Genomic DNA, 18261 nt, shown 5'->3' with positions numbered 1-18261 from the left:
CTTCAGATGTTTCAAAGAAGTGGAAAGACACTGTTGAGYAGGAAGATGTGGTAGGCCTGGCGAAGATGCTTTATAAGCATAAGCACCTTTATCTATGCAAAGTGTTAAGCAGTGTTCTTTTTTTTTTAAAAAAAAAAGAAAAAAAGAAAAAAACTCTTTATCAGTCTTTTGTTAAACACAGTTCTTTTTTATGGGTCTGTCTTGCAGGAGACCATCTTTGGTATGTTGTTTTTCCCCACACTAACTCACTTGTTCATCAATCAAAACTCCTAATCATATTATTCGACAGCAAATGCAATGTATCTTAACCATAYATTTCCTTGGCTTTTTGTCATACTGTGCTCTGTTTCTCAGTTGAACCAAGTGTGATTCCACCTGGCACATTTAGCCACCAGACGGATGCAAGCTCAAACGGCTCTGAAATGCATCAGCTGGGATTGGGTTTAAAACAGAGTAATTAGAAGCAGAAAACAAGGGTGCATAATCACTTGCTCCCTCCTGCCCCTAGCTGCTGCTTAGACAATTAATTCTCTCCACTGAAGCATTAGCTAATGCAGCAGCCGTTGCCTCCCGCTACTGCAGCCACTGAYGCCCTGAGCTGTGGCATCTATTATGGGAAACAGGCCTGTGTCCTGGGCTGCTTGCTAGGGTCCTTTCCTCTTCTAGCTTACTTGTACCCTCCCAGTCATTTTTTTTTTGTCTTAACTAACTGCTCATAAATTTGTTTGTTTGTGCATGTGAATGTTAGGCACTCCTGGATAGCAGGCACGCAGAGAATTGGGGGGGAGGGGAAAAAAAATAAAAAAAGCTGCAGTCATGGGCACAGCTCTGCTCCTGGTCGCCCCCTTCCATTTACGCCCATGGCTGTACAGCAGATAACACTAATGGCACATTCCAATTAAAGCGCGAATATGTATGTGTTGATTAGAATCTGGGACATGAGAGCTGATTATCTGATTGAAGCTCCAAAGCTTGGTTTACAGACAGTACGGGCTGTATTTGGCTTGGTGTGTGGGTGTGGGTGGGTGGGAGAAACAAGGAAAAGCAGGGAGGGGAACCTTGTACCAGCCAAATTTGCTCATCCTTCCAAAGCTGTCGTATAAGCATTTGGCTTAATGCTGGGAAAAAAATCTGCTGGGCCCTCACAGTGGTCCRTGTACAAACAGATCGTCTCCCCCACCTCTCGGTGCCTGACTGCCATCCCTGTGTGTGAGTCACAGTCGAGCTTCCTTAGTACAAATTGAAATCAAAGACTTTGTGTTGCACAACATGTCACGCTGGCCTTAAAAATGCCATGTGTATGCTTACGTGTGCCTGTGTGCACACATTCCTGGGGGGGGGTCTTGGTGTGCGCAGGTTTGTTACCATGCACCCAACCCTGTTGTGTGGGAGARTATCAGGCTGTAGTTAGTGTGACACCATATAAACACTGTGTATACTGATACTGTAGGTGTGTCTAAATATTGAAAACAAACTTGTCCAATGCTGCTGTAGATTTTTCTGGTATAGTTTGTTGGTACAGCCCGTCTTGTGCTGATGCTTTGACAGTTCTGTCTGAAAAGCCCAGTCTCAGCTGCCTCCAGCTGTGCCCCTTGTCAAYACTTGTTCAGTAGACTGGAAGATAAACTTCTAATTTCTGTCCGAGTTACTTGCTTGGTACAGGGTTGCTTTAATTTTTAGCTGTAAAAGTTGTTYACTTCTGTAGCTTGATTTATACTCAATACTCCGTGGGCCTTGTTAGCGACTCACTCAATGTTTTTGCCCGAAGTCCATGGTGAGAGGCAGGGAGCAGTGGACAGCCGAGGAATGGGAACGTGCAGGTGTGCTGCTGCTGCAGACTTGGCTCAKTTTCAGCCCTTGTGTTTAAGCATGTAGCTCAGCTTGGTAAAGTTGCAAGTACTGCTCTGTAAGCTGTTATTGCTTATTACAGCTATGCTTTGATAGAAATGAAAAACCAGCGAGAATAAATGACTTGTCTGTAAAGTACACTGCAAAGATCTGCCGTATCAGAGTTCCTGCGCTGTCTCCTATGTACCTGCACGTTATCTCCAGACCTCTCCCTCTCCTTGCTGCACTAATCAATGCGTTAGTTCCCTAAATGCCCAGAATATGGACTGTGGGAGTTCTTGTGCCCCACCACCAATGTGCTGCCACCAYGAACTAGGCACTGTGAAGGATCAGCAGGGTATGGGGATTTATTTACGAAGCTAGTATTGCCCCTCAAACCCTAACTATGCCTTAAATTTCTTTCTCAGAAACTTCAGTGATATCAAAAAGTCATGGGACTTAGTCTAAGAAATTACAAGACAACATGAGCACAAGTTTTCCTCAGTTCTTAATCTTTTTCATACTGTTCTTTAAGCTTTTACTCTCCAGCATTAGGCCCCTTCCAACACCGCTGCCAAGGAGTCTCGGTAGACTTAAGGCTATAGTGCTGGTAGGCACTTTGCCAGCAYAGACAAGTACATTATCACAAATACCTCCCAAAGTGTAAGGGGCAGCTAAGAGGGGATGTGAGTGCCCTTCTCCTTCTGTTGCCACCATGTCTACACTTTGCTTGCAGCATTCAAGCAGTAGAGCTGATCTGGGCAGCTCATGGGCAGTCCAGGCAATCCTYATTCAGGCCCAGACACATGGGACAAGTCATTTGTTCTCGCTGTTTTCTCCTCATTTTTATCAAAGCATAGCTCTAATAAGCAATAATAGCTTACAAAGCAGTACCTAGCTCATAGACATTGGGAGGCTCAGCTAATGTATGTGCCTAAAGTGCACCTTGGATGAAAGATGCTCTATGGGAAAAATAATATTTTTTCACTGCTCATATATTCAATGCAATATCCCTCCTATTAATACACAGTTGGCTGCACTTTATCTCTGTCCTGTATTGTTGCACACTGCTATAACTGTTTATCTAGCTAGGAGTAAAATGCTGAGCAATAATGTCATTTGCAGCCTAGATCTAATTGGCAGGATTTATTTGCAAATCAGGGAAGGTTATAAATATAAGCACTCACATTGCCTTTCTGGATATGGGAATATTCGTTTCATTTCTTCAGATAGATAGATTTTGAAATTTTGTTGTTGTTGATTACCCAGTACTAAAACATGATGGGCTCTATCCCCCTTGTTTGAGCTCTGTGCAGTAGATGTGACAGCTTTACAAAATGAAGWAGTACACAATCTTTTCTTTCCCTCCTAATTTTTCCTAAGATCCAGGCATGTGATTTGCAGTCTTGACCTATCATCTCAAGTTCTCACCTCTGATGTACTGGCCCTTGAAATGCCTCAATATCTCAATCACATATACACCCCACTACACTTGCAATGAGATCATCAGAGCTACTCCGTTTGGTGTGAGATGCTAAGCCCTCCCTCTGCAAGTGCTCCTTATCTGGCACACCWCATGCCGACAGCTATTAGAAAATAGTCCACATGGCTAGTTAGGTAAATGTTTTATGCCACACAGGACACTGAAATTTGCCATGTCTTGGATAGAYACTGTCTTCTCAGGCTCTCTGTGCTCCAGCAAACACATTTTTAGAGGCACACACTGCTTAGCCAGTGTTGGACAGAAGGTGCCCTTCGTCCACCTCATTCTCAGGTGCTTCCAGGTGACCATGCCAAGCTGTGATGGCTTCTGGCTTGCTGTCAGTGAATGCATGTGTCTGCTCACAGGCTGGCTGTCTATTGATTTACAGGAGGAATCAGAGGTGCTGAGAGCAGATGTCAGCTCTTGGCTGAAGGAGCCAAAATGGGCTGGAATCACCATTTCCAGATCCAGAGCATAACATCGAGAAGGCTTGGATGGATCAGATGCAAGAGTAGTTTTGAGTCGAGATTCTCAAGGGCTTCTTGTTAAAAATTAAGGCTTGGTGACTGGGTAATTTTTGGATCTATTATAGCTGATGTCAGCATCTTGAGACAATACATAGTGCTCTGAACTGGAATGGTTATTTTATATACATAAATGTATCCTTAAAAACAATAACGCACAGAACACTAAGAAAGCAGAGGTCCCGTGTTTCTGTCTGTGCCTCTGGAAGGGTAGAGATACAGAAGGGGAATCTCTCTGGCAGCAAAGGCAGGCGCTCTGCATGACAACAGGATCTACTGCTGGGTCACTGACGTTTTTTAAGTGTGTGTACTGGCAGGGGGGATTTTAGCGTCACATACAAAGAAGTAACTCATTGTGGTCAAAAAGCTCTGTGACTGCAGGGCTGTTAATTGGTGTCTCTTCTGTTTGCAGTGTGCATGTACAGAGAGCCATCGCTGCATGAAATTGGAGAAAAACAAGGACGCTCAAGGAAAAGTTCAGGGACACCAACCATGAATGGAGGCAAAGTTGTTAACCAAGACTCGACATAGCTGACAAATACCCTCCCTTCGTCCAACTGCTCCCCTCCCACTCACCTACCCACCACACCTGGCGAAACCACACTGAGACCACGACAAACGGAGCAAGGCAGGACCTACCGGTAGTGGCTAGGAGTCCGAACTCAAGAATCTTTCTTTGTGTAGGATGAAGGCATCGAACCACAGATCTTGCCTGTTTCAACGTTTTAGAAACAAACAGCAGCAACAACAAAAAAAACCCACAAAAAAGTGAAAAAATGTTTTAAATCAGGACTCCATTAACATTTTCAAAAGCAAACTGTTTGCTCTGTGATCAAAGGGGGAAAAAATCTCATCTCTGCATAATAATAATAATTAATAAATATAATAATAATAAAGATGTTACCTTTAAAAATAAAACAAAGCTTTTGGAAAATTGAACTTAGCATATGATGTGCAGGAAACAAGTGTATTGCGAAGACGGGGACTGTGCTTTCTGTCTTATACTTTCACATCACGTTCACACTACTGTTTTTTCTATTCCTGCTTCCCTGGGGATGGATGGGATTTCTCACAAAGCAGGAAAGGTAGGGATGGATTATGACTGTGTTTGCTCTCCTATCAATAAAATATGGCCTGTCCAAATTAGAAGTCTGACAGTTATGGGCAACAAACTAGCTACTCTGTATTCAGTTTTTTCCATCTACATTCAACTATTGTGTAAGTTATTTGTTGCTAGTGTCACTATGCGAGTTTGTTTGACCCAAGTCTYGCATTTTATGCCTTTTTATCATAATTATTTATATTTATAGCTTTGTTTTACCATATGAGTTGCCAGGGGAGTTTCGGAAATGGGTTTTCAGGTCTCCCAGGATGAAATGATCATATTTATTAGGGGAGAGTTAGAAGATAGAGGGAAGGAGGGAAGGCATTTTGCTTTAAAATACGAAGTGAAGGAAGTAACTGAAATACTTGCTGTTACATGGCAGTGATGACGCATGAGGTATATGAGAGGGTGGCATGGATTTAAATGGGTGTGAGGAAAGAGTAGATGGGGTGTGCAGAAGAGGGGTGGATATGGGGGGAGCGAGCATGAGCGAGTGTGCAAGKGAGTGAGTGTTCAGTCGAGACAGAGAAGATGCTGGTTTTTTCCTTCTTGCAACCAAGCTCTCGCTATGTGTTAAGGCTCCACATACATCTCRTTTTACACAAGTTCAAAGCCTAAGCTGTAAGTCCCTCTAAACCAAAGCCGCAGCCCAGCTGAGCCTGTTAGTGGAAGAAAAGCTCTGAAAAGCTGAGGTGACCTGGGTGCAGCGATGGCTTGCTCTCCAAACTACACAGGAGAGTGTGAACTGTGCTTTTCCCTCGTGACCCCCCCCTCCCCGGGTCAGGTGCCAAGAATAACCCTTCTTGGCTTCCCTAGGCGATGCCCCAGCATGTTGCGCCAGTCACACGCCGCATGTGGCATGGCACACGCTGCCACTGCAGCCAGCCTGGGCGCTGAGCCAGGGCAAGAGCCAAAGGGGCAGATGTGGAGAAGGGCTGTGGAAGGCCTGAATTCACACGGCCACTAGGGAAAGGCGAGGGAGACAGTGGCATGCTCACTCACTGCAGTGATGGCATTAACGGGCATTGGCAAAAGCTTTTCTCCCTGCTCCTGCCTTGCTCAGTCTCCCCTTGTGCGTGCATGCGTGTGTGCTTTTTTTTTTTTTTTTTTTTTTTTTTTCAAACAAGACACCACATACGAGATACAGATGACTGGGGGGCAGACGGGTGCGCTGCCTGCCTTTACGCTAGGTGTGAACGAGGCAAGATTAATACATTTGGGGGCTTGTTTGTTTTTTTTTTTTTTTTTTTTCCNGGGGGGTGTGTTCAGTGAAGAAGCAACGTACCTTCACTCCTGCGAGCAGTGCTGCGAACAGGGATAGCAGTGCAAAGAGCATTTCTTGTCCCATACATGTTACTTCAGTCTCTCACCTCTTTCTGCACTGGAGGTCTGCAGACTGGAGCAGCAAAATGCAGATGTTACACAGCTGTTGTAGTAAAAAAACAACTGCTGCTGAGGCTGAAGGTCATGGTGTTCAGGCCACTGTTAGATCCTCCATGAGCAGCAACAAGCAGAGTGAATCAGCAAATGCCCAAACACCTAGACAGACATAAAGTAACAGGTCTGAACGGCCCATGAGCTGGAGAGAAAGAGCCCAAAGTTTTGGCATTATGTGCCAGGAGTGATTGTAAAAAGTAAGTAAGTTATGGCCACACAAAAACATAAAAAAAWTCAAAACACCACCTTAATTCTTGGGGCTAAGCTTCTCTGGCTGCTGGCAGTCAGTGAGCAGGGGTGGGTGGGGGGGGTTGGCGGGGGACATGAGCCTACAAGACCAAGACAAGGACTCGGCTCCTTCCAGCCCCCTTGATGCGCTCCCAAGCAAGTGGGTGTGCTGCAGGTGTTGGTGATCATTTCCATAAGGGTGCAGAGCAAGAGCAGAAACCGAGCGCGCCAAATTTCAAGGTTATGGACGACTCCCAGGATCAGCATGAAGGAATGAATTTCAAGCATGTCCTTTCTGTGTTTTGAAAAGCTGAAACCTTGAAATAAAGAGCCTCTTATCACGGCTTTGCTGGCTAATGCGGCACTGAGCTCCCCACCTACGTGCAGCCAGCAGGCCGGCTGGGCTGTATGGCCAGAGAGCGCACCAGTGCCTGCGTGGGCAACATCAAAGCACCGTGTCCATCAACAGTGCCAAATGTTAGCTTGCAAGGGCGCACTGGGGCCTGGCAGCAAGGCTTTCTAGGGCTGCGAGTCATGAAGGCTTGGCTTATTCCTTCCCTCCTCCGAGGGCCCACAACACTAGTGCCAGCTCACTAAAACATTTTCAGCTTGGCAACACGGCCCCACTCCTCCCCCTCCGCTCCAGCCTTACCTAGTACAAGTCATTGCCTACATTGCAGCTTGCTGACAAACTAGAACGAAGTCCAAATTAAATTTGGGGGGAGGTGGGTTCTGTTTGCTTTCTGGAGAGCTGTGGGGCTCAAAGAAAGGGAGCCTCAAGAACCATTACTTTGAGTTAGCAGGTCCCTAAATAATCGATACACCAAGCACCTGTGCTGCACCATCGGCTGAGCCAAGATCCCACCCCCAGACTCCTACACCCAGGCCTGGAGGCAGATGCTGGCTGTAGAGAAGCTCAGCTGAGCTCAAGTAGCTCTCAGTAACTAACTCTGCTGAATCTATAGCAGGCCTTTGCCCCCACAATAACACACTTTTTTTGCCATGATTTTTGACTGAGTAGAACTTGGACATTACAAGCCCAACAGCAGAAAGCACTTCACAGCACAGAAATATGGTTACACTTAAAGGATTCATTTTGCTTCGCCCTTGACTGATTTTTAATTTTTAACRGCTAAACTGTTCTTCCGGTACATGCTATGTAACACAGCCCCTCTCACCTAAGCATTAAGGGTAAAACCTGCTAACATAGCTCATTTGGCACATCAGGAATTTACTGGAAAAAAAAAATGCAGAAAAATGCCAGCAAGAAAAGCATGACACTGTGATAACAAGTCGGTTCCTCAAGTGTCAGGGCTGGCACCAAAATGACAATACACTGTAAAGAGAAGCTGACATTCAACAAAGCAGCTTTTTGAAAGTTGCCTGTCACCAACATTTTTTTATTTGCTCTCAGATAGGGTCTGGCTGATAGATCCCTACGCAGTCCTCTAAGCTGGCACGGGCCTCACTTTACACCTTTATACCTTCAACTGCACTGATTGTACATCACGAGTGTGAACCTGCCCTGGTAGGACATCATTTCCACACTGTTCTGTGCAAAGCTGAAGCAAATGAAGCTGGAGTTTGTATAATAAACTGCAACAAGGGGGAAAGGGGCAACAAGAAAAGGTGCAAGTGAGTGTCTGCAGGTCTAGATCCCGCTCCCAGTAAATCAAACTAAACATGATGGCACTTCCTCCATGAAGTTGTTTCCATGGTGTTCCTCTTCCCTCTCCCACATCTCCTTCAGGATGACTGAAGACTGTTTCCAYGGAACAAGAGGAAGCAAATCTGATATCCTCCTCACCAGAAGGGAATAAACCTTGTCTGTTACCCTTGCTGTTTTTGCTAGACACCTCGATTAATGACAGGAAAACTCCTCATAGCCCACCTGATATATTTTTAGCATAAGATTTCTGTATAGCCACATCTCAAACCTAGTTATTCCAGTAGCTGCTGAAGGAATTGTAGTAGTAAAGCACTGCTGCCCACTGAAGTGGCCACAAGTTAAAGCTGAAAGTAACTACTATTTCAGGACAGAGCATTTCTTTTCATGACACTTGCATAACTCAGTGTTGAGTGCACAGAAAGGCTGGACCTCTTCCCACTTGCCTCCCTCCTGGGCTTTGGGTACCTTTTTTGCAGCAGTGGAAGTCTAGGTCAGCATGACTCCAGGGCTCATCTCCCAGTGTGAAAGCGGGGAGCGCTGTGAAAGGTGCACACAGCATGCACTGCACTTGTGCCCTGAGGACAAGACTCCAGGGCATTCCCCGTCTGAGGCAGCCACAGATCAGGGCAGGAACGTTTGATCTTTCATAGCTTTCTGGAAAGGCCAGGAACTGTGGTCCAACAGCTGCTAGAAAAGACAGAAGAAAATTGTTTCATTAGCATCACATGCTGATGTAGGCATGGGGATAATTCATCTTTAAGAAATGCTATTAATGTTTACTGAATAATAGAAATGAATCTAGGCTTTCCAAAAAGGAAAAAAAATACTTTTTTTAAAAAAGAAAGAAGATAAGTGTCTGGTTATGGAATCTGAGGCAAAGCAGAGGATAACCCTCCCAAGAGCCTATTAAGAATGGGTTATATATTGTTCCATCTTCCATGCTCATTAAAATCACTGCCCCAATACTAGCTACATGCTGCGCCTTTTCCTATTCTAGTACAATTTTCCCCATGGGAACTCAATATCTCAGTTTAAATACTGAGCAGAATTGGGAGAAGAAAGCAGTGTGCCTCTGCTGTGTTAACCTTGTGCGCTAATCTGCATTTTAGGTAGCTGGTTACTACCCCTCTTTCTCATTGCCTAGTAAAAAAAAAAAAAAAAAAAAAAAAAAAAAAAAGAAGGGGGAGCACAGGGGAGGAAATTGTTGGCCAGACAGTAAAAGTAAACGACACTGTGGAGATCAAGGTATATCAAACTTGCTGTCTTTCAGAAATTAAGGCTTTGGTGCATTTAATTCCTTGAGCTCTGAGAAAAAATGCAAGGAGAAAAGCAATTGGAGGCTCCATTTTAGTGCCAGTGACTGCACCTCTACCTAGGGAAGGCAGAAGCTGCAGCTTGTTCCTCTGAACTCCTAAAGGCGAATGGAAAAGGTTAATACATAAAATAACTGAACAATTTCTACTATGGCTCAAAATGCACCCACATTTACTATGCATTGGAAACTGAAGTACTGCTGCTCTTAAGAAGCAAATAATTGTTGCATCTCAGAGAAGACAGAATGGTTCTTTGAAGAATTGCAGTAAAATGAGACCACAGGAGGTGAAGGAAGAACTAGGGGACAGAGATTCWGCCACGGTAATCCATGAGGTAAAGGGCACTGAGCTGAGCATGGACACCTTGCAAACCTGCTCTGGTACCCCATCAYGCTGCAGGGCTGAACCACAAGACCTGGGGCTGGTCTGTCATTTCTCAGTCTTTCCTGAATGCCTGGGAGAGGAGTTCAGTGAGGAAAATGCATCCGTAAACTGGAGACATTTAAACCTCTATAACCAGCTTCTGGCTTAACTCCTACATGCGATGATGTTTTGCTTTCTTTGGGGTCAAAGCCCCTTCTGGGAGGCAATGCTGAATCCTCCAGGCAGCTGAGGCAGAGCAGCTCCTGCTGAGGTGGCAGCACGGTCTCAAACCAAGTGCCCCAACTCAGGTGGGCTCCTTGCTTAGTCCYTCCCTTGGCATGACAGGGCTCTGCTAAACATCCACTTCTAGGGACACAGTAAAGAAAAAAAGCCAAGAGTCACCCTGTCCTGGATAATGCTGCTTCCAAGAACCCTAGTCTGTGAAGACCCTCATAGGTGATATCCCAAAACTTGAGACACAGGGACGTATGTAGCTCTCCCGTGCTGGTGTYTGTGGCTGCAGCCTGTGCGCTCATGTGCAAGGTGCCTGATGTCCCTAACAGCCACTAGTCRGTCCTGTGACAGGGCTTTACAAGGATCGCTACATTTTGGCTTGTAATGCGGYCTGATACTATCATAACGGGACCTGGCAAAGACAAATAGCTTCCTATGCTGCTCTGCCTTGGGAGAGGTCACTTACTTACATGATCTGACTCTCACGTTGTATCTTATTAATTTCATTTTCCAACTTACTGCACAAGCTGACTGGCAAGTGAAATAGCTCCRCTCAATTCACAGTTAAACAGAGGCGCGATCCAGGGCAGATAGCACAAGTTCAGAGATGTATCTTTGCCTGGCAGTAACTCAATTTGAAGATCAAAAAGAGGTGTGTTTAACTTTGTGTTATTTTCATTTTTAATTTCCACTGTTTTCTGTGCTTCCTGATAACAGACAAAATGGAAAGCAGAACTAATAGGTAACAACACACTTGAAAAATATCTCTTTCTGATGTGGAAGCAGGAGACTTTCACCCTCTCACAAATAAAAGGATACTCCTGTCATTCCCATAGCTTAGTGATAAAACTACAGAAGTTCACTCTAACCTCAGATAAGTACTTTTTGCATGAGAATGTAACAAACTTTCGCAACGTCATACTTAGGGCATGAGAAGGCTTCCCCTTCACCAGCAAGTTCAGGTGATGCTCCTACTGGAATAGTCATGCTGTAGCATAGGAGCCTAAACCTGAATTCAGACTGCAGTCTGCATGTGGAACCAGAGCTCTGTCCAGGGAAAACTCCCCAWGGGGATTCAGAGACCTACATTAGCCATCAATGAAGCTCTGGGTCAAATTCTCCATTTTTGGATTTTCCCTTGTGCATTAGCCCCATACAATTGAATCTAAATTTTAAACCCTATGGTCATCTCACTTTTTTTGACCCTTCAAACACAGCCACCAGACTATTGTAGCACTTTACACCCTCTATAACCAGAAATACATCTTTTACAAAACGGTAGCTGAAAAGTTTAAAAAACAGATTATCTGAATATCAAGTAGCACTAACCCTAGCCCTAGACATGCCCAAAGCTTGGAGTCCATATCCGCATAGAAATCAAGCTTTGACTGTTGCAGCTTGAGACTATCTATTATTAATTCAGTAAAACATAYATTTTTTTCTGTTCAGAGATATGTTCCTTGGGAGAAGTTTCTGCAAACACACCAGCACACTTCAGAGAGAGATCAGATGGATGAACTCACGAGATTCAAAGCTGGAGGTACTTTAAATTGAAAGACAAGCTCATCACTGAAGTTATGAAAGCTTTCAAAAGGCAGCATGAGCTTGTTACAGGTGAAGGCCACACCTTTTCTTTGGCAAACAGTGGTCTTCCTGCAGAACTATAGGATTAAGCTTTAAGTCATGGCAGCTTGCATTAAAACAACTGGTCAAAAAAGGAAAAATTCAGTGCCTCCTACCTGGATTTTGCTTTATTTTGAAAATATTAAGGAATCAAGAATCAAATTCACCCTTAGGGCACCTCCAATGAAATCAATGTACATCCCTTGGAATTAATCTAGTCCAAGCCTCGTTTTCTCTTCAACTGCAGGAGCCAAGTATCTGTCTTGGCAACATGACCTAGTCGGCATCTTAACAACTGCTTTTGAGGCTGCAGTGAGGGCGAAGGCATCCTGTGAGCTTACAACTAGGGTAAGAGTTCCAAGGTCCAAAAMGTAGATAGGACTTTGAGGCAGAGATTGGTGGCAAACACCCACTTTGACACAGTGCTCCATGCCAGATACACTGGCCAAGCCTCTACGTGGCACATCTGCCAGTACTGAGTCCCGTACCTCAGACGGGTGCTGTGAAGAGAATGCACCATTAACAGAGCACAGCCAGCTTGATTATAAGCTGATATATTGATGAGTAGGGGACTGTAAAAGCAATCCTTACCTGTAGACTGCACAAGGCTATCCTTTCCCCGCTTAGCCAAGGCTGACTGAGCAAGGCACCTCCTTGTTTATAGAGGAAGGTATCAAACTCTGCTACTCAGCTGATGGGCCCCAAGTGTTATAATAAAGAAATGCCAGCTATAAAGTCATAACACTGGGAAATTTGTGGTTTGTGATATTTTAATATCCTGAGCAGAGGATTATTTGCTGTTTAGTGTGCTTTAAAATGTTCTCCGTCTGGACAATTGATAGCTTTACTGCTCCRGCAAGGAATAATAAACAGCTGTGCAGTTAAAATAAATGAGATCCTCTGGATCATCTCAGGGCATCATCGTGGCATTCTTGGAGCCATGTTAGGTCATGGAAAGGGTGAGGGGTAATGGAGGGTTTTTGACAGCTGATGAAAACACTTGCAGCTGTTCAAAGTTCATGTGAGAGAGAACTTAGAGCAGATTAAGGGCAGAAAGAATAGTTGTAAATTATGGAGTCTTACCTCTTGCATAACACAGACAAGTGACTTACAACCAGAAATCCCCAGTTATAGCAGCATTGTTCCAATCGCTTGGAGTTTCACATGCCCAAATTGTACTTATCCGATGTAGCAGAGAGTTCATCAAGAGGCTGGAGACCAGGTAAACAACTTCTATACATGTTATTTTCTTGATTGTTTCTTCAATAACGATCACATCAAAAACACACTGAAAGTAGTGAGAAGACTCCTGCTGACACTGCAGCAGTCAATCAGATCTGAAGAGTTAAGAACTCAGATTTTTTTATTTGCACAAGTGGAATTTGGTACTGACTCTTCCAACAGTCTGTATCAAATTCTGAGCTCYGTTTTGAATAATACGTTCAATACACATATAAAATTGTCCGAAGGTCATCTCTTATAAATATATTCCAACCCACTTCCATGCAAAATGTTTTTTGGCCCAAGTGAAAGAAAGAATGGCTGACAATGATGGCAAAAAAGACAGAGTACAGCTCAGGAAAGGATGCAGGTCTAGCAACGAGAAGTGAGGGAGGGAATGGGGCAGGGAGGACAGAATAGCTCTTGGGCACAACAGGACATGGAGGCATCAGGTCAACGACAATGACAATATTGACAATGAAGGTCAGAGCACGACAGATGTAGGAAGGTCTCCTAATGGCTTTTCATGACTTTTTTTTTTTTTTCTCTTTTCTCCAAAGGCTGTCTGGTCCCTCTCTATCCATCTTCTGCCACAGCAGCTGGGATCCCTGCAGCATTTAGTAGAGTGGAGAAACTTCACCTCAACGTATACTGGGGCAAAACTCTCTTAGGCACAACAGGACATGGAGGCATCAGGTCAACGACAATGACAATATTGACAATGAAGGTCAGAGCACGACAGATGTAGGAAGGTCTCCTCATGACTTTTTTTTTTTTTTTTTTTTTTTTCTCTTTTCTCCAAAGGCTGTCTGGTCCCTCTCTATCCATCTTCTGCCACAGCAGCTGGGATCCCTGCAGCATTTAGTAGAGTGGAGAAACTTCACCTCAACGTATACTGGGGCAAAACTCTCTTAGCTCCAACTGCACACAAGCCAAATAAAGATGTGAGCCTCAGTAGCTGGCAATCCTTGTTATGTGTTAAGGCACATGTTAGATGTGGAGTCAGAGCTGGTTTTATTGTGTGTGGACTGTATGATAATRAAGATCATCTGCCCAGTTTCTAGACAATCGAAACTCTAGGTAATATTTTTTGATGCTGCAGTATTCTTTCAGTGAGAAGAAATACTATCCCCGATTTGTATTCCTCTGACTTGAAATCATTCATTTTAAATGACTGTTTGTTCTGTTAATTTAGAATCCAGGCAGGCATGGAAACAATTTATTTTGGTTTCTGAAAGGAACTGATCTTGAGTTTGTTAAGCACATATATACTTTGCTGCTCTGGGATGTAACTCCCTGCAAGAATGAGATTCCTTTATTGAGAGCAGCTCCATAGCGAGTTCCCCAATGATATTCCCTAACGAAATCACTGAGGGACTCCCCTTTGCCTTTAGTGGGCTTTGAAGCAGACTCAGACTCAGTGATGGTTGCTTCAGTAAGTACCCCAGCAGTGTGGCCCTCCATGTGCACGAAGCTAGTGAAGTCAAATAGCTGAATGGCTGAGCCCTGACACCCATCATCATGTTCAACTCAAGAGGCCACTCTGCCTCTCTAGCTACTGACTCTGTGTCAACACTAGCCCAGTGGGCCTGAAGCCAGATGTGGCGACCCAAGACCCAGGATCAGGACTAACTTCCACCATTTCTCCAAGGTGTTCAGATCTGAAGCCTGGGCACATCCACATCTCAAAGAACAGTTCCCCCTACCTTTCATGTAAGCTCCAAGGGTTGGATTTGATGCTACAGCCTACCCACAGCAACAGGGGCACCTGAGGAGGTGACAGATGGTGGCCAAAAGCGCATGGCTGTGGTCTCTTAACTGCCACAGCATGGGGAGCATCAACGTCTGCAGCATGGCATTATATGCCCTAAAAATGTTGGCTGGTTGCAACACAGGGGAAGGGAGATTTCTCTGTCCCCTCTCTCCCATTTGCACAGCATGAATTGTACATGGGCCCCTCCAAGACATCTTGTTTTGTACTCACTTCTCCTTGAGTAGAAGCATSAGCTGGTGGCTGATCTGAGGGAAAGAACTTCCTCCACAGGCTGAAGGCTTGTGACAGAGCCAAAGGCTCTTTACAGCATCTCATCTTGCTTTCTGCCTTGACCCTGGTGAGGAAGGTAAATTAAACATCAGTTCTGTCGCACCTTTCCTTGGCTCTTCTACAGGAGTTATTTTGCAAAAACCACAGGAAGAACTGAATGTTTTTCTGATTTATGACTGATAAACAGGAGGACACAGTCAGTGCCATGGTGACTTCCAGCGCCATCACCACATGATGCAATGCAGGCAGTGGGCTGACACTGAGATAGGGGTTTGGGCCAAACACATGCTCTCTGGCCAAATTCCCCTTCCCAAACAGTGGCTGCTCATTTCAAAATCCCAACATGAGCCCTCTTCTCCTCTGCAATCCAGAACACCCTGTGCTTCCTACACTCTCTTTGGAAACCTAGAACCTTGCTGCTGGGAACATGGAAAATCTCTTCCAAAAATCTTATACATGCTGATACAGATAGCATAGGATTTGGCCATTCCAGTAAACAAATTATCAGCACTCATTTCTTGTTACTTTTGTTGTATTTGTGTCTGCCTCACAGCAGATTTCCCAAGAAAGTCTTCTGATGTCTGTTAACTTTATTTTCCCTATTGTCTAAGCAAAATCAATTTTTTGACAAATGTTTGTTATTATTTCAAGTAGAAAAGTAACTGATACTAAACAAAAGCTGGATAATACCATCTTTTGTGATATGCTGAGCAATGACTTGGACTACAACAATGTTACATGAAGCAAGGATGTGTTTAAATAGACTTCATTCTGGTTTTCCACTAAACCTCAGTAAAAGTGCATTAAATACATGTATTTCAGTATCCCAGCACAGACATTTTGTTCTGTAACTCAAAATGTTTCATTTTACCACTTGGAGAATTCTTGCCAGTTGGCAGCTTTGCATGTGTACTAAATTGCTAGATTTCTTAGCATTTACCCACTTATCTAGTTTGACACAGCATCCCTGCACAAGGCAGAGGAATTTGGGCCTGGGAATACAGGCATTGCACTATTAGGGTCATAGACACTTAAATTGGCACTTTGTTGTCAGATAGCATGGCAACGGCCCCTTGCAGTTAAACTGATAATCAACAAAATATGTTAGAAGTTGCATGAATTGAAACTTTAGCCACCTGACAGCAGAACAATTTGCAAGAGAGACTACACTGTTAGAAAGAGTCATGAACAAAATCTGTCTCTCATTTACTTCAGGCAGATCATCTCCTTTCAAACTGAAGATGAATTCATGGCTGTACCTCTGCAGTGACTACCCATGGATTTGATAGCAAGTTGAGCCCGAAACCAGACAAGAGTTTATGCCTGTGCCATGGATTCAGCTAAACTGATTTTGCAATTAGCTGCTACCAAAACGAGGTGGAAGGTGTCATGCTGGTGTTCATCTGACTCTAGTTTAGGATTGATTCAAGGCCCTAGAAGAGAAGAACATGACTTGATAGTTTAGCCCCTGAACAATCTCACTGCAGGGGCAGCCAAGAGCCAATGCTGGCACAAGAGAAATGGAAACATGTGGCCACCAGTGAGGAAGACACCTGGTCTGCTGCTTTCTGATCCATAGTATCAAACCATGTGCTCTCAGTGCTTGCTGTTCTCCCAACAGACAGAACAGTATCAAGATCAGGAGATCGTTGAAAATTTCTGGCTTCTATCCAATTAAAGAGAGACACTAAGTCCTAGGCTTGCCTTTTGCTCCAAAGGAGACTAAACTTTCCTTTCTCTGATGACTGACATATCAGAAACAAGGATTAAAAATAACCTATTAAGACAAGCACTTTAAATCTTTACAGCTACGACAGATACATAGAGTCAGGGTCATMTCACCACAGATGGCTGCTTTGAGTATTTCTAACACTGTTCCTAACTAACCATCTCAGTGTCAGGACCATGGCAGACTCCCAGATTCCCCGGCCACAGGTCCATGCAGTGCCGTTGCAGGCAGTCTGCGGAGGGAAATGCATGAAGGCAGTCTGCTGACGGCCTGTCCCCGTCTTGATGACAGCAAATAAACTGCCTAAAMTTTGCAGTGATGCTGAGCCAAACTGCAAACTGTGCTCAGGCCCGTTTCAAGCATGGCCATACTTTCAGGTTGACATTAGGGCTGGGAGCAAGCCTAAGTCTGAGAGTAGCCCTGAGTATCCAACACAGGCAGGAGAGATTCAGCTGTCGTCTCAGGAATTAAAAATGGCTTCTAGAGCCCCTTAGTAAATATGCTTTTTATTCCAAAGTGGAAGGAGCTTGAGGTCAAAATGTCACATTTTTCAGCATTTCAGAGAGCTCTGGTGTTCAGTCTGGACTGAAATTCCAGCCCAGGTGGTACAAGTCATATGGGTTTCAGGGCAGCCATCATTTCATCTTCTAACTTATGCTGCTGAAAGCGCTGGCTTTCAGGTGAACGGGTCCTAATAAATGGGACAGAGCCAGACCCAGTCTTTGTCATTGTTTCTCAGGGCTTTTCATGGTAGAGGCAGATGTCTAGCTAAAAATGAAAAACATCCTCAATAAAATCAGAAGATCAAAGGACTTTCAAGAAAAAAGCTCCAGCCTACGTCCAGGAATGGCCCTATCTAAGGTGCACAATATCATGGTAAGACTGTCTATAAGGCATTCCATCATGAAGGAGCTGAACTGTATGCCTTCTGCTGAGCTCTTCACCTATGTGATACCCCAAGACACTGTATTTCACATGGTTAGTTATCCTCCAGCATAAAAAAGCATTGCCATTTCTCTCCATGGTAAATCAACAGCATACTAATGACATCAAGTGAAACAGCAATTCTTTCACTGTTTCACGTTCTTGAGCTGTACAAGGGAAAAAGACATTACTGACAGATCTGTTCTTCTGAACCTGCCCAACCTGCAAGGGTTTGAATAACAGAATAAAATGCTGTCTGGCTTAGATAGTTTACATCCACCACCACCACCAGGCCTGCCTGCACTTACACCAGCCTCTCCCACCCACCGTTAGTGAAGTGGTTTGGTCTAGTGCCTGCTGCACTGGCTCGAGACCAAGGCAAGCTGGGCTCTATTCCCAGACCTCCCTCTGCTTCATGCTGTGCAGCTCAGATTACTTCTCTGTGCCTCGATCTCCCTGCCTGTAAATAAAGAAGTAAACCAGTGGTGTCTTTTGGAAAGCTCCAAGAAACTTGTTTAACAGTGGAAAGAGGGAAGG

The 18261-nt window shown here is 44.4% G+C and overlaps 1 protein-coding gene across 1 annotated transcript in view; it reads left to right on the top strand.

Annotated features, from left to right (window-relative positions):
* The window catches only part of FGF12 (fibroblast growth factor 12), a 104899-nt gene extending 99906 nt beyond the window's left edge, over positions 1–4993 (top strand). The window contains exon 5 of the mRNA XM_085325087.1: positions 4247–4993. Coding sequence (XP_085181213.1) covers positions 4247–4365 — 119 coding nt within the window. The 3' untranslated portion in view covers positions 4366–4993. The remainder of the gene's footprint in view (positions 1–4246) is intronic.
* The last annotated feature ends 13268 nt before the right edge of the window (positions 4994–18261 follow it).

The sequence above is a fragment of the Rhea americana genome, unplaced genomic scaffold (assembly GCF_003343005.1).
Source record: "Rhea americana isolate MKP2758 unplaced genomic scaffold, rheAme1 scaffold_96, whole genome shotgun sequence".
Classification (NCBI taxonomy): domain Eukaryota; kingdom Metazoa; phylum Chordata; class Aves; order Rheiformes; family Rheidae; genus Rhea; species Rhea americana.
This window is presented reverse-complemented; position numbering and strand designations above follow the sequence as displayed.